The sequence below is a fragment of the Colobus angolensis genome, unplaced genomic scaffold (genome assembly GCF_000951035.1).
Source record: "Colobus angolensis palliatus isolate OR3802 unplaced genomic scaffold, Cang.pa_1.0 Scaffold2, whole genome shotgun sequence".
Classification (NCBI taxonomy): Eukaryota; Metazoa; Chordata; class Mammalia; order Primates; family Cercopithecidae; genus Colobus; species Colobus angolensis.
In genome coordinates, this window is record NW_012115154.1 from 12,178,018 (window position 1) to 12,195,568 (window position 17,551).

General features: G+C 41.5%; 1 protein-coding gene across 4 annotated transcripts in view; it reads right to left on the reverse strand.

The window, feature by feature from the left end:
- TCAF1 (TRPM8 channel-associated factor 1) overlaps positions 1–17,551 on the reverse strand; it is a 49,986-nt gene that overhangs the window by 17,413 nt on the left and 15,022 nt on the right. For 3 of the 4 annotated variants that reach the window (XM_011941394.1, XM_011941395.1, XM_011941396.1), the window contains exon 2: positions 6,272–6,905. In XM_011941394.1, the coding sequence (XP_011796784.1) occupies positions 6,272–6,891 (620 nt within the window). In that variant the 5' untranslated portion in view covers positions 6,892–6,905. Of the gene's footprint in view, positions 1–6,271; positions 6,906–15,726; positions 15,783–17,551 lie in introns of those variants that run through there. The other variant, XM_011941397.1, reaches the window with a different exon arrangement.

The window sequence follows — 17,551 nt, forward strand, 5'->3', positions numbered from 1 at the left end:
AATTGAAAACTTGCAATATAGTAAAACATCCATTGTACATTTGGCAAAACTAAGAAGTCAACAGTGATCAAATACTACTAAATAAACTCCAGATTTTATATAAATATCATCAGTTTTCACACCAATGTCTTTTAGGATCCAATCCAGGATACCACATAGCATTTAGTGTTGGAATGTTTAAAATTACAATTCAACTTATTTAGCATATATTTCATGTTTCTTTTTGTATCAATTTTGGTAATTTTTGTCTGTCAGGAAATTGTTCTATCTCATCTAAGGTATCAAATTTGTTGGCATAAAGTTGTAATATTCCCTTATTACCCTTGTAATGTCTGTAGAATCTGTACTAATGTTCCTTCTTCTATTCCTGAAATTCATAATTTGTGTGTTATCTCTCCTATTGTCATAGTCTATCTAGAGGTTAATCACTTTTAATGATTTTTTTCAACTAATCAGCTTTTGGTTTCAGTGATTTACTTTTTTTTTTTTTTTAAGTTGTTTCACAGATTTCTGCTCTCTTTATTATTTCCTCGTTTCTTCTACAGATTTTGAGTTTGATTCAATTTACTTTTTTTAGATTCTTAATATGGAAACATAGTTCATTGAGTTTCAACTTTTCTCCTTTCCTAATAAAAGTATTTAAAGGCATATCTTTCTTAGCACTGTTTTAATAGAACTCTACATGCTATGCTTTCATTTTTATTCAGTTCTAAATATTTTCTAATTTCCTTTGTAATTTCTGCTTTGACTTAAGGAGTATTTAGAAACATGTTTTTAAATTTACAAATATTTAGGAATTTTTCAGATATGTTTTATGTTATTTAATTCTAATTTAATTCCACTGTGATGAGGACATATATGGTATGATTTCAATTCTTTTACTCTTGCTAAGGCTTATTTTATAGCACAGCAAATGGTCTATCTTCATGAATATTTTCATGTGCACATAAAAGCATGTGTATTCTGCTATTGTAGCCATGCTAACAGTTAGCATTCATAAGATAAAATTAAATAAACAAATATGGAGAAAACCCCACATGGAATAAAAACAGGCCCAAATGTAAAAAGCAACTCAAATACTTTTGAATATAGTACTTGCTGGACTCTATATGCTCAGTGTGGTATATTCGGAAGGCAAAAATAACTTATCAAGTTTGTCATTGGTAATAGTATGGGTATAGTAATCATGAAACTCGTTTGTGTGTATTACTGGACTGAGCAAATAAGTAAATGTTGAAGCTGTTGAAACCAGGATTCTCACTATGGCAGAAGAATACTAATATGGAATGAGTGAAAGAGAAGAAGAATCCTGTGGTTTTGAATTAAAATTGGAGGTATCAGTATGAATGTATGATTAAAAGATATCATGGTTCTCTCTTCTGAGGAACCCAGAAATGATGACACCATAGCAGTGAGCATGCTTTAGATCTTGGTTTCTAAATACCATTCACCACTAAAAGGAACTAGCATTCCTTGAGGAAATGGCTGAATCCAGGTTTTGAACCAGAGAAGTACAACATAAACTTGCAACATCTTTTTATGTCAGAAATTAAGTAAATACTAAAAAAATCTGATGGGCTCAGGAGACAGCTTAATGAGGCTTTAACTTGCCAAATTTGGGACAACTTGACCTTCAAAAAATACTGACTATAAATGGATTGTAATGTATTCGATCTTAAAAGGATCCATGAGTATAGAGTGATACTAAAACAAACATTTAAAAAGAACAAACCTAACAGTAAATGTGAAGGTGAGGAGGCAAAGGTCTTATTTACCAAAGGATGTCAATCAGTTCTTGGAGAAATTTACAAGTAAACCATCACTTAGCCTGAGGTAAGTGCTAAGATGTTGGGTTAATACAGGAGCACAAAAGACTCATCTATATCAGAATGAGAGGAAAGGAGTAAGGGACAGGTTTCTAAAGATGTGACACCAGAGATGAATTTTGAAGAAAGGTTCAGAAGTGGCTGAAGTGGTAGAAGTAGCCACTTTCATAAATATTTACTCAGGCACAGATCACCAGTGAAACCTAAAACCACTGGGTGAAAGGTTGTTGGCAAACAGGATATTCATATAGATCTCAAATTGTCACACCACACACTAAATTAGTTTAAAAAAAAGGGGGGAAAGGAATAAAATAAATAGAAATAAAATATAATAAATAAAATCAGTAAAATAGGAAAATCTGGCAAACTCCAATTTAATTAAATGACCAATTTGAACATCACCAATAATTGGACAAACTGAGCTCATGCGCCTTTAATTTGTGACACTGTGATGAAAGCAACATAAATTATTTTCTCGCCAAAAATGTGTGAACTGAGTGTAATTATGGAAAAAAAAAAAACAATTAGACAAAGTCAAACTGAAGGGCATTCCATAAAACAACTGAACTGCAGACTTCAAAAATACTAATGTCCTGGAAGATTTTTAAAAGGCTAGGGAACTATTTTGATTAAAGGAGACTAAAGAAACATGATACAGAAACTTGATTAAATCCTATATTTTTAAAAATCTAAAAAAAGGGATATTTTTGGAACAATTAGAGACATTTGAACATGGACATTAGATAATAGCATTCTATCAATGTTACATGTTTTGAGCGAGATAACTATATTGTGGTTATATGGGAGAATGTCCTTGTTAGGAGCTACAGGCAGAAGTAGTCAGGTATGATGTGTCATACCTATCACCTGCCTCCTTCATTCTTGAGATCTGTAGGTTACTCTCAAATGACTAGGCCAAATAATCTCTTCCTATGTATACTTATGCAGTATATGTGACAAAATGTAACCACTGGTGAATCTAGGTAAAGGGTGTGGTGATTATTATGTTATTCTGACTTTTCCTTAAGTGTGAAAAATTTGAAAGAAAAAGCTGGGAAAAATTAAAGGTAGCTACAATAATGATACAAAAATTGTGTATAATTTCCAAACAGAGGGAAGGGGAAAAGAAACTCCAATCAAGCTAAAGGCATCAAAGGAAAATTTAAAAAGAAGCAACGAGGATGTTTAACAAAGAACATCAAATAAGATGATGGAACTAGAAGAAAAACATCAATGTCCTTAATTATATAAAAACATCAATGTCCTTAATTATATACATTTTTAACTCTTGAGTTAAAAAATCAGATTTGTACTAAGAGATATATCTTTAAAAACAGAAGAAAGAATAAAAAGATCAACAAATAAAACAAAGTAGGAGTCATAATTATGTTAGACAAAATAGAGTTTAAGGTGAAAAATACTAAATGCAAGAAATAATATTTTAGATGACAAAAATGTATGAGCCATAAAAAAGTCATGAGTTTTTATAAATGTAAAATATAGCTTTGAAATATATAAAGCAAAAGCCAAATTCAATTCTAAAATCACATTGAGAGTATGAAACTATTGTGATATACATATCTCTATACTTATCCTTTAGATCAATATATAATATAAATATATTATTTATATTTCCATGACTTAACTGATTATATAATCAGTTGATTTAAAAAGTACAGACATACGTACATAACAGATGACACTTATGGAATCCTTTTGAAAATGATATGGTTATTGACATTTTGTTAGTACAGAAAAATAGTGATAATTGTAAAAATGGGCTAATAGTATTGTGACTGTATTTAAAATTTTATCTTTTGGAGATATACTGTTTTATGGGTAAAACGATACACTGTTGGAGACTGGCTTCAAAACAAATGGGAAAGGTGAAGGAGTGGGTGGGGTGTGATTTGATACCATCACCTGGGTGATGAGTACATGTGCTCCTTGTTCTATTTCTATTTCTGTTATGTATTTAAAAATTTCCAAAATTAGATGTTTCTAAAAGGAAATTGCCAAGTCTTTAAAATGAAAACGGGTACATCAAGCTTAGGGGTTATAGTGAAAAGATAGTCATTGTATTATTATTTATAAGAAAAAACTAGAAATAACATTAATGTGCTAATAGGCAAATGGTTAAATAAATTTCGGGAGAATCCAAATGAATGCAAGATGGTCCTCAAAAGGATGATGCCCATCTTCTTATAGGGATATGAAAAAATGCTCAGGATATAGTAAATGAAAGAGCAAGTTGCAGATCTCTCTCTTTTTCTCTGTCTCTCTTTCTACCAGTCCAGCTCTCCCAAATCTAACCCCAATACATAAATGGAGGAAAAACATCAGAAAAGATACCGTCCAAACCATTAGCAATGATCATTTCTTGGGAAGGGGCGAAGAAAAGAATTAGCGAGAGGCAGAGGATGAGGTGGAGAACAAAGATCTTTCACTTTTTACTTTGTATGCTTCTGAATTATTTTACTTTTTTCCCAAGAAGCACGTATTTTAAAATTAAAAAGGAAAAAATGTTCATTAAAAGGAAAAGAAAACAATTGTGATGAGGCAATCTCTGTTATAAAATAGCATATTTTGCCACTTGTGCTCACTCTCTAAAAAGTTCTATTTTGTGAAAATCAGTTAAAACAACTTTAGTATATATGGCTAAGAAAACAGTAAGAAGTACAAAGCATGAGTTAGGTAAATACATTCACCCCACCATGCTTGAGCATTGATTCTGACCTAAAACCTCTAATTAGGATTCTATATATGCCTAACATATAACCAGCAATAACCAGCAATGACCTCCAAGGCTGTGCAAGATGCTTATTATAAATAAACTTACAACCAAGTCTCTTTTGTGTCTAATATCCCTTCACCATTTTTCAAACTGAAGGGGGCATGGATAGCATTAATTTATAAGGTTGGTCAATTCAGGTTTCGTGGGGGTATTTTCAAACCAAATTTATTGGAGCATTTGGGCATTTAGAGTATGACCATTTGCACGGCGTTCTTTTCTATGCATCTCTGATGACTTTGTGAACATACAGAGATCACTGTAGACTGAAAAATGGAATAATAGCTACAAGGGACAGTAGGAGCTTCTATGCCAACACTTTCCTTTAGAGAGAAAAAGAGAATTGAAAGGACGTACTAAGGTCACACTGTGCAATTACTGGTTGTAGATTAGATCCAGGTTTCCAGGGTTTATGAACAATGACAGCATAGCCCTCTTCCTACAACAGTTACTTGGTTTTCAACTTTTGTTTCTAAGTCTTGTAATTGGAGATGTTCCTGCGCCCCTAATTCTCAGATCTTTGCAAATCAGGTTCTTGAAATAAGAAATAATGCCTGGGATATATAATATATTCAATAAACTCTGGCTAAATAAATGGATGAATGAACAGAGTTTGAACTCCTTTGCAGAAGCCCAATATTTGGGCTAAAATGATACGAGTCATCTTTTTGTCCAAAACCAGAGTAGACTAACTATTCTGGTTGATCTTCCTAAAACTTCCCTATAAGTCCCATGCCAAGGAGAAGTCATAGCTCATTACCCACACCTTCGTGGTACCCTTGGTGTGTCTTCCTCACCCAGTCCTACCTTGCTCCATTCCCATCAGTCAGAAATCACTGCTGTTTGTTCTGAGGATGCTGAGAATGTTAATATAGAATATGGAGAGTGACCTAACGTACTTTTTCTGCTCCTGGGACTAATCTAGCTTCTAATCCCTCTCATTCATTCATGCAGTCATGCATGTAAGAGATGTTTACTGAGCACCTACTGACCTGCTATCTGTTAGGCACTATATGTGGTGCTGGAGTGCAGTGAGAGCAATGCAGACAGGGCAGTACACGCCAATAACTTCCCATGCAGGCTGTCCCATACCCATCACCTGACTCCTTCATTACTGATCATCAATCTTTTGCCCCTCCTAAATCCTAGATTTAGCACATATAACTTGGACCATCTTTTCTGATATCTTAACTTCTGAAGGCTTCTACTTCCTGTCACATCCTAACCTCACCTGGATGGATATTTCAAAACCTTTCCCACACCTCTCTAGGCTTTGGTTCATGGGGTCCTTCATGCCTGTTTGCCTTTTCTTCACATTCCTGTTGAAAGCAACCTCTCCTGTAAACCATCTGGATTAACTACGCCAACTGTTGGGGTCTACAGCACAGTTTTGATTATGCAAGACACTGGGACCATAGCCATCAGTAAGTTCCAACTATCAAAGAGCTAAATGGTCTGGTCTGGGAAGACGGGGCAGTGAGGACCTTGCCCCTCCTATGCCTCAGGGCACTTAAAAAATCTAGTTGATATGTAGTGATTCCATAACTCAGTGCCTGGGAGCACTCTTCCATTAGCTTTGGAGCAACCTGAAGCTAAGAACCGGGTCTGCTTTTTAACCCTGGAGCCAACTCCCGAGTGGGGGTAAGGTACTCACCTAACCAACACTGGGATCTTGGGCATCTTCTTGGAGACTTTAAAGAAACTCGTGTCCCCTTTGTTGTCAGTAAAGTAAATGCCAGCCACACTGGTCACGAGGTTCCCAGGGAATGTGAAGAGAACCCTTTCATCATCACCCTGGTTGGCCCAGTCCCAGGCTTGTCCTCCTATGAGCAAGCCGCCACCACGTTTCATGAACTTGACCAGCTTTTCCGTCATGGTTTCATTGTAGGCATCAATACAGTAAACCCCCAGGGAGTCTTTCACTTCTGGCTCAACCTTTGCATCCATTCCAGAGCCCTCGAGGATTTTGGCCAAAGGTGCCAGGGATGGGTGTACACCAATGGGAGCCCCAGGGGAAGAGCAAAGCCACCCCACTGCGTTCAGGAGAAAGGGCGTGAGCTGGGCTTCCACCAAGTAGTCCTCATGGGACATGACCACCAGGCGGCCGCGGCCATACGAGGAGGCAGCAATGAGGACCTGGCCCATGTCATTCACCATCACAGGAAATGAAGCCTCTCCAATAAGAAGCAGTTCACATGGAACGGCATCTTCGGGTACATCCCAGCTTGTCACGCCATTCATAAGGGCCTCGAAGGCAGCAGAAGGAGTCGCCATGGCTCTGTTGGTTTCTGCAGAGAAGACAGCAAAGGCTCAGCTTGGCGAACAATGGATAAACAAAGAAACAAATAGAGCAGTTCACTCTTCCAGTAGCTGGGGGATTCTTCCCACTACGCAGACGAGGTTGACACTGGGAAATGATTCAAGCACTCGGTGTTAGTGACTGAAGTCCAGGAGACCCCACTGGGCCCTCTCCTCTTAAACTCTGTGGACAAACTCAGAGAGCTTGATACTTTTCCATCACAGACGGAAACAAACAGAAGGAAGGAATGAGCATGGAATTGTGTCCCCCAAAGAGACATTTGAAGTCCTAACCCATAGGACTTATTTGGAAAGAGGTTTTCATAGATGTAATGAAGCTAAGATGAGGTCATAGGTGATTCAAATGGATCGTAGTCTAATGACTGATATCCTCGTAAGAGGACATTTGGAAACACATGGGAGAATGCTATCAGAAAATGGGGGCAGAGATCGGAGTGATGAGTCTACAAGCCAAGGAAGATCAAGAATTGCTGGCAAACACCAGGAGCTAAGGGAGAGGCATGGAACAGAGTCTGCCTCAGAATCTCCACACTGCTGACACCTGGATTTCAAACTTCTAAGCCTTCAGAACTGTGAAATGATGTCTTCCTGTTATTTTAAGCCACCCCATTTGTGGTCATTTGCTACAGCAGCTGCTGGGAATTCATAGAGTGGAGCGGCATGTTGTGCTCCCAGCCCATTCCATCCCTCTTGGCTCCCACACTAATCAGATTACTCAGAACTTCCATGTGAAATGCCTGGGCTTTCAGAGAAGGTTCTTTGGTCAAAGTCACAGGCTAGGTAAGAGGAAAGTGGAAGTCCTCTGTGGTTTAAATGCAAGTCTCCTACCACCAGGAGCAGAAGGTAACAAGATATGAAATTATTGCAGAATCCTAATTGCACCTGGGATGCAGCTGACAACAGTGTGGAGGTGAACTCACAAATATCCTCTGCTTCTTCACAATGAGATCCCCACTAACGATGCTCTATGGTCTGACCTCTGCTACAAGCACTGTACTGAAACACTTCCTCCATGGACAGATGTGTTTTCATGGTCAGGTCATGCAGGGTGTCTCATCTTCAGTGACCACTCAGCAGCACAGGACATCACTGCTCTCCCAGTCCATGAGGCTGAACCACCTCTGTCAGTATGGCCCGAGGTAACCTCTTTGTATCCAACCTCTAGAACCACTTACTTTCTGTCCTTTTCTGACCTCCTCTTGGAATATGCAGATAGTCCTTACATTTTAATCTTTGGCCCTTACCACTTGTCTATTTCCCTTGTCAGATAACATGCTCACTCTCAACATAATATGCAACACGATTATAAACTTGGGCTCTGGACTTATGGCAGTCTGAGTTTGAATTTCAGCTCTGCTGCTTAACAATTGTGAGACTTAGACAACACATCTCAGATTTAGTTTCCTTGTTAATTAAATAGGAATTATAATATCTGCCATATAAGCTTGTCCTGAGGATTAAAGGAAATAACATAGGTTAAATGCCTTTTCATAAGTATGCAATTATTTATATATGCATACTCATATATGCTTATAATTATTTGGTTAAGAATAAACCATTTAATTTAAGTATGTGAGTAACAGAGAATTCTTGCAAAGTGGAAAAAGAATTTAACCTAACATAGGTTTTATAAGCACTAAATTGAGCATGTATTGATTCTGATTTAATAGTTTTCATATTTTGTTACCAATATTAATACTAACACTAATGCTAACTACTATTACATTCATTTCTCATGTATCTCTATGTGCCTTCCACAAGCCAGGATAAAAGAGCCCCAGTCTTGAGGTAACAAGTTCAAGACCCCACTGGCCATTTATAGCCAGTCTCTAAACTAAAAAAGTCTTAAATTTATTAATTTCCCTCTAAGGGAGCTCTTTTAAGGCAAATTACATAAGCTCAATGTTTCTAGTAGTTAAACAGAAGCATTAATAACCTACCTATCTCAGGGAACTATTAAGAAGATACTGACACGAACATTTGGTAAGTAAGAAGCTTGTCTCTTCCCTGCTCCTCCTGGTGCCCATAAATAATCAGGACAGCAAAGCACACAGTGTCACTCACCGTATGTCCCTTCTCCCTGCTGCTCCCATATCCAGCTGGTCACAAGTCTTATCAATGTCCTTGTTCATGGTTTCCAATCACACTGCCATTAACCTAGTTTAGGTCCTTAGTAATTCATGCCTGGACTCAACCGACCCAATTTCAAAGTTACCAGGACCTGTTCCTACCCTTTACTTTTCTAAGACCACTCTAACCATGTTATTTACTCTCAATGCTCCATCTTGGTCTCCAGCGACAATCTATTGCCTTCTGGTGTAGTCTGCCTGCAGAGCTGGCCACTCCCTGGCTTTTCCTGCCTTTTCTCCTGCTGCCTGTCTCCCTGCAGCATCCAGTCTGCCAGGTGCCCCTGGACATGCCCTGCTTTCATTTTAGATTATCTTCCCATTCTCTTTCCATTCCATTCCCTCTCCCAAATCTTTCTATCTATAGAAATACTATCCTTCCAAGAGCAGATATGGCACAGAAAAGAAAATTTAAATGGCCACTTCTGTGGAAAAAATGCTCAATCTCACTAGTAGTCAAGTAATGGAAAATATATTGTGTGTTGCTCATAATACTGTCAAAAAAGACAATACTCCTTTCTAGGAGAAAGTGGAGGAGGAGAAGGGGAAGATGAAGATGAAGAAGACAAAGGTGGCTAATAAGGTTTAATATTTGAAAGGCTAATAATGTTCAATACTGAAAGACCATCACAATCTGCAGGAATGATGGAGAATGTCTGCACTCTTTTTCAAAAACAATTTTATGGTGCCTACTTGGCTTCAAAGGTGTGCCTATATTTAGACCCAACAACCCTTCCTCTAATAACCCTTCTTACAGAAATAAGGACAGTATCAAAGATATATGTATAGGGATGCTTACTGCTACACCAAATTACAAATGGAGATAAATGAAAACCTAGAAGTACAGATAGATAGACTAATGACAAAGAATGTTTCCTAGAACCATTTTTGATTCTTGTGGGTGCAGCATCTCTAACCCAAACCCACACCTATCCAACTTCCACACAGCCCCCAGATACCCCATTGTACCCAGCATAAGACCCTGTAGCACTGCCCCCAGTCATCTACCCATACACACCCCCTAAAGAGTTATCCATTAGAACCCTTCTCCCTCAGCCTCTGCTGCCTCTTGTGCTGGCACAAGTACAACCCGAACAGAGACCTCACATATCTATCTCACTAGTTGTTTTCTGAGCTAGTTGAAGGATGAGTTGAATATATTTTACATCCACCTAGAAGAATGTCCTAGATACATTTTAAGTGAAAATTTCAAGTCACTATGATATGCAGAACATGAAGTCATTTTTGTATGGGCAAAGATAATAATAGTAGTAGTAGTAATTAGTAGCGGTAGTGGTAATTATTATTAGTAGTAGTAACAACACAATGCCTACCAGGTTCCTGGCATTATTACATGTGATTTCTGTAACTTATTTAATGCTGACAATAAACCTATGAGGTATTTACTATCACTATCCCCATTTTATGGATGGGCAAAACAATAACTCCAAAATCATAATGCCCAGAGAATTAGTTATTTGCTCAAAATCACACAGGTGGTAAGTGGTGGTGGATCTAGGATTCAAATCCAGGAAACCCAGGGCTGGAGTCCATACTCTCAAGCACCAGGAATACAAAAGTACCTGTTACATACCAGGCTTTATAGGCATTGAAAATCTACGGAGGCCACATTTCAACATAATCACACTGATTACATTAGGAAGGAAAGAGATGAACCATTCTCTCTGCCTTTATACAAATCTGCATCCTTTTGAATTGTATTGCTACTACAATGAGAAACAACACCGAGTTAATACAAATTCAGTCAAAGCATGTAAACACACATTAAAAGATTAGATACAGTTTTTACATGATGAGGTAGACTGATCAACTGATGTGAGCCAGGGCTCACTGGACCTAAAATGTCTTCCTTCATCTCTGATCGGGTTGTGTATCTGCCCACCTATGAATTTGATTTCCTTCTCTACGGGGGTTCCTTGAACACTGCAGCTGGTTGTATCACCACTTGAACCAGCTATCAGTGACTCCATCACTTGATTTTTGAACCAAATGCCCCCTTTTCATGCCCGAATCCATGTTTGTCCTCCAATCTTGGTGAGCTCAAATGAATAAAACCTGGAGGAAATGTCCTTTTATCTCTTTCCCTAACCCCTCCCATGGTTCCTGCTTTCTTTCTCCTGCGCCCACCTCTGGCCCCTTTTAGCTTGCTGGAACCAAAGCCACCTCCAAAGCAGAAGGTACTGAAGGCACAACCTGTAACTCAGGGAGAGAGCAGAGCTTCCACTCCTACCACAAAGCAGCGCCATGGCTCATAAACCTGGTTTCCCTTTGAGAAATGCGTGGAAGGGCAGGTGGATGGAGGGCCATGCTGGATGCTGCACCACCCATATCCCGTATGGTAGTGTGATTTCAAATCCTGAAACTAGAGTGTGTGAGGCCAGAGTATACATTGTATTCTTTGGATGAATAGATATTCCATGTCTGGATGATTAAATGACAGATGAGGGTATAAGGGTAAACCCAGGATCATTTTTTCAGCAAATGGCCAACCTGACCTTGAAAATTGGTTTATATTACAGACATTCAATTCTATAGGTCTTCTCTCCTTCATGCTGTTTTTTTTTCTCTCATGAACCTTCTGTTTCTTTTTCTTTCTACATCCAGTATCTTTTCCAAGATATTGGGCTAGTTCAACTGCTTCTTTTGAATTCTGTCCCAGACATTCCCAGCTCAGTCTTATTTATTTTTCACTTAAGATTGTTTAATTCATACATCTGAAAGAGTATGTAATACATGTGGAGGGATATAGATGGTAAAATAACAATAAAACAATCTGAAAAATTAAACTCCCATATACCTACCACTCAGCTTAAAAAACAGACTTTTACCACCATCTTTGAAGCCGCTTCTGTGATCCTCCCCATTCAGCCCCTCCACTATCCCCATAGGAGTAAGCAGGGTTGGAGTCTTTGCTTCTTCTAGTCCTCTATTTCTACCTTACCAAACTGCCTACTTAATTCTCAAGTTCCCCGGAGGCTCTGTCTTTCACTTCTATTCGCTCACTTCCCTCCCAGGTCACTCAAGAAGATGACATAATTGAGGAGCATAAGCCCAGGAGTGAGAAGACCTGGGTATTACTACCTTTTTAAATGTGGGTGCTGCCTCCCCGCAGCTGTGGATCTGCGTGCCTCAGGGAGTGTTCTATCAAATGCACGGTGTGTGAGAAGGGATGTTCCAAACTCCCAGGGGCTGTCAGCACTCAGCTTGGAGTCTGGCGGGGCTCCACTCTCTCTTCTCCTCCCAGGCCCAAAGCCAGTCTGCAAACAGCACAACGGTGACGTCTGAGGAGGGAGGGGGCTGGGGAGTGGGGGCAGCCGGCAGGGAGGAGGGGAGCTCCTCTGTGCGCGTACACACACACACACACACATACACACACGAACGCTCACTCCAGTCTCCAGGGGCCAGTGCCAGTGGCGGACAGATCTCAGTCCCGAAGACAGTGTTCACAAAGATCAAAGGGCAGTAGGGCAGTAGGCCACAAGTGATGCTCTGTCCCAGCTACCCGCGACCCTGCTCAAGCCCCAGGCATTCTCATCTGACAAAACGGCGTATTAGACGCAGTTCTCTAGGTCAGGCCCTTAGGTAACTCAACCACACAAAGCAAGCACACGCAAACATCAGATGTCAGAAGCTGGAGGGGAGGAGCAATGCGGCAGGGGGATGCAGGGCCCGAGTGCAGAGGAAAATCACCAGCAGAAACACGGACACAAAGGGGACTCTCTGACCCCGACTTCAGCACACCCAGACCCACAGCGCGGATCGCGCCCCGCACCCCCGCCCGGGCCTCCCGCACCCCCCTCCCCAAGCACCCAGGCCGAGTCCACCATCGCTGGCCCCTTCTCCAGCCTGCGAGGCTTTTGGAGAGGGCCACTCACCAGGTCACCCTGCGATTTCCACGGGGCAGGTGGGAGCGGACAGAGCCTGGCGTAGAGAGGGTCACACAGGGAAGAGGCTTCCCTGTACCACAGTGACTGGGCGACCGAGCCGTGATTTGGGAGCGGGGAGGAGACCGGAGCAGGAGGAGAGGAGGGGTTTCCACGGGAGTCCCCTCCTCCCCACTTCCTCCCAGGCTGGAGTGGGAGCTCGAGAGGGCGGCGCTTGGCGGGGGACAGCGCTTCTTTGTGTCGCCGGCCCTGGTGGCTTGGCATTGCTGCGGCTTAGGGACGCCTGGCGACCCCATCCTGGCAGTGTGGATGGCCGTTTCATTAAAGATACAAACTTCTCTGACTCTACATTAGTAAGGGAAAGGCTGAGCAAATTGTGGGACAAACATTCTGCTTAGTATTATTCAGTTCTTAGGAAGAGCCTGAACCTCCATTTAGTCGGTGAATACACAGCGATATACTGCCAAAGGGAAAATACAAATTGTAGAAATTGTTGAATATGCTTTTGTTTTTATAAGAAAAACAAACCCCGTATATTTTTGTATTATGGTGGGGAGAATGCAAGGCTATTTCTACCCGTTAGTATTGTTTAACTTGAGAAATAGGAGAGGTGCAACTTTTTATATAACTCTGCACTGTTTGCAGTTACGTGTTACTTCTGTAAATTAAAAAGAATATACAGTTCAAACAATAGTTAACTAAAATGTATTCTTCGGTGTACAGTTCAAATCGCATTTCTTTCCTTTTTCCTTTTTTTCTTTTTCTTTGGAGACGGAGTCTTGCTCTGTCACCCAGGCTGGAGTGCAATGGCGCGATCTCCGCTCTCTGCAACCTCCACCTTCCGAGTTTAAGAGATTCTCCTGCCTCAGCCTCCCAAATAGCTGGGATTACAGGCGCCCGCCATCACGCCTAATTTTTGTATTTTTTGTAGAGACGGGATTTCACCAAAGTTGGCCAGGCTGGTCTCAAATTACTGACCTCCAATGATCCGCCCGCTTCGGCCTCCCAAAATGTTGGGATTACAGGCGTGAGCCACTGCGCCCGCTCCCCATTTCTTTCCTTTCTGCTATCAGCTGAGAGCTGCTCCTCTCTCTTGTGGGTGTGGCCACTTCACCTTTCACAGGTGCTGGCTCCAGCATGGGAAATGCAGGGTGGTGACAGAGACCCAGACTAGGTGGACTGGATTCAAATCCCAGAGCTACACTTTACCAACGGTATGACTTTGGGCAAATTACCTAATCCTCTGTGCCTCAGTGTTATTACCTATACAACGGGGATAAAAAAATTAATACCTATACTAAGCCTTATTATAAGGCTTCAATTAGGTGAGTTTAGGCTTGTAAAGTTCTTGAATCAATGTTTGGTATACGGGCCGGGCGCGGTGGCTCATGCCTGCAATCCCAGCACTTTGGGAGGTCGAGGCGGGCAGATCATGAGGTCAGGAGATCGAGACCATCCTGGCTAACACGGTGAAACCCCGTCTCTACTAAAAATACAAAAAATTAGTCGGGCGTGGTGGCAGACGCCTGTAGTCCCAGCTACTCTGGAGGCTGAGGCAGGAGAATGGCATGAACCCGGGAGGCAGAGCTTGCAGTGAGCTGAAATCGTGCCACTGCACTCCAGCCTGGGCGACAAGCGAGACTCTGTCTCAAAAAAAAAAAATATATATATATATATATATATATTTGGTATACAGTAAGACTGGATGAGTGCCTGATAAATATTCAAATCATCCTAAGATTCAATATTTCATATTTCAGGAAAATGCATACCTTTTAATCCTGACTAGGGTTTGAGTCCCAACCCAAGCTATACTCCCTTTCCCCATCTTCCTTCAACTCCCTTTCTCCAAACTGGATCATTAGGAACAAGTCAGCGGCAGGTTTTATGTAAAAGAAACGGCAGGGAGAGAAATCAAGAGAGCCTGAATTCAGGATCCTGCCAACTCACTGGCCACCTGAGAGACAGTGAACACATCTTTTATCTTCTTCAGTGTTCAGCTTTTTCAGCTAAATGAGATGGGCTGGCGACTGGCACTCACTAAGTCCTTTCTGGGTCTGCAATGTCAGGACTAACGGCACCGCAGGTTAAAACCCTGTAATACTGAATCTCGTGCAAAAATTTTAAATTCAGAACAAAAACGCATATATTGGTTACCTAAAAATAAATATTAATTATAAAGGACGAAATATACAAGGGAACGGATGCAAGCTAACTTACCTCGGAGGCTGGGGGTATGAGATTTGGTGGGGGGGAAGAGGTTTTTAATTGTTTTATTTCTTAGAAAGAAAGGGGGGTGGAGGAAGAGAGGGAGCGCTGAAGCAAAGGTGATAAAATGGCAGCATATAATAAATCTGTCATATTATCTTCTGTGCGTAGCTTTGAAATATATTTCACAATAAAACATGTTTATAAGGGGCAGACTTGCTGGTTAGGTTCCTGGAGAAGAAATGCAGTACGAAAGAAGTAAGAGACGGGTACAAAGAAGCTGGAGCAGAAACAGCAATGGAGAAGCCTAGGGAACCCTCTTTGAAAGACATCTATCTCCCTGGACCCAAAACCCAACGAGTCTCAGGCCCATAACGCGACCACTTTGGCAGCCCAGCGTGCGCCCCCTCGGCCGTGCTCCCCAGGGAGCCCGACCCAGTGCCTCCTTCTCCCACCCGCACCTCAGCGGACTGCATTGGGAGCCGCCCCTGAATTGGTCCGTGTACCCGGGCCTGTTCTAGTCCCAGAAGCCAGCTTTGGGAGAGACTCACCCTTTCGTCCAGCAATTTCCACACCGGGCTACTTCGGAGTAGGGGAGTCTTCCACAGAGGTGGGGGAAGGCGCCGGGGCAGACGCCTTGGGGATTTGCAAATTGGTTGTGAAGTGGCTGGGAAGAGGCGTGTGGGGGGAGGTGGGCTGCAGTGCAGACGGGTGGGGGTGGAAGCGTCCTTGGGAGCTGATTGGCTGCCGCGGGTGGGGGCGGAGCTTGGTCGCAGTGCCCCGACCGCTGAGGCCCCGCTTTGTGTCAGTTTCTACCCTAAGATGCAGCCCCAGATCCGGGCTGGAGGCCCAGGCGCCCGCCCTGAGAGTGCGGCAGGACGATTTGTTTCAAAGTAAATCGTTGAGACTATTAACAAGCGAGCGATAGATAAATAATGATGATCTCTATATAAAATAATATGCAACTATTTCCAAGGATGGTTTAAACCTACTTATATAAATCTACTTATATATTGCCTCTATCTATATATATGTTTATATACTATTTTTAAAATAAACATTTAACATAGTAAAAAACGTTCTATTTTGTGTAAAAAAACTTAAAAACTGTTCATATGTACTTATATAAACACAGAAATTGTATGGAAGATAAACTACTTGAACCAGTTACTTCAGACAGGAAAGTGCATTACTTGTTATTTTTTTCTTGATACACCTCATTAGCGTTTCAACAGTCACACGTATTATTTTGTAATAAAAATAAATTTAATCAACTAAAAAACGACATAAAATATCCTCGCACAAGCGGCTGGCAGCGGCTTCTCTACAAATATGATTTCTCTCTGTGGAAAGGTTTCTTGAACTTTGTTCCTAATTCTAATTCATGTTATTTGAGTGGAACAGGAGACCTTACCATGGAGCCAGGAACTGGCTTTATGCCTGACCAGGTCCTGCACTCGCATCTGCTTATCTAACCTGGAGAGCTCAACTGTAAAACCTGGAGTCTCATTTTATGGCTGGTCCCCAGGGACCCAGGGAGCTTTGCATGGCCCCTGTCCTGTCTCCAGATTCCTCACCCCTCACTGCCCTGGCCCCTGTTTGCTGGGTACCTAAGGAAGGGTTGTGCTGGGACCAAACTGTTCTCAGGAAGAGACCATCACAAAGCCTTCTCCCCTACTACAGAAGTGGTGTCCAGAGTGGACCTTCCAGGGGAAGATGGCTTCAGTGGTGAAGAGGACGGGGTACGACATCCCGTATAAATTAACGGTTTCATTTCAGTTGCACCAACTAGAGGAAGCATAGGTTAAGAACTGTATTTTATTCTTTCTATTCCCCCACTTCACCTAGATCACAAACAGGTGCTCTGTAATGTCCACTGGATGGATGGATGAAATGGAGTAAGAAAGAAAATCCTTAGAATCATTCCTCAACAAAACAAACAGCAGCCTAACGCACAAAATGGATCAAATTACAAACTTCCTGTGCTGTAAGTTTTCTCCTTCCTTCATGCTCTTTTCTTTTAATGCTTCCTCAAATTTTACTTTTTTTTTTTTTTTTTTTGAGACAGGGTCTTGTGCTGGAGTGCAATGGAGTGAGGCTCACAGCAACCTCCACGTCTTGGGTCAATTGATCCGCCCACCTCAGCCTCTCCAGTAGTTGGGACTACAGATGCCTGTGCCATCAGGACCAGGGACTTTTTTTTTTTTTTTTTTTTTTGAGGCGGCATCTTGCTCTGTCTCCCAGGCTGGAGTGCAACAGCATGATCTCAGCTCATTCCTGCTTCCCCTCCCAAAGTACTGCGATTACAGGTATAAGCCACCCTGTCTGGCTGCTTCCTCAAATTTTGAGCTGGTTCCATCTCCTCTTTCTCAGTCT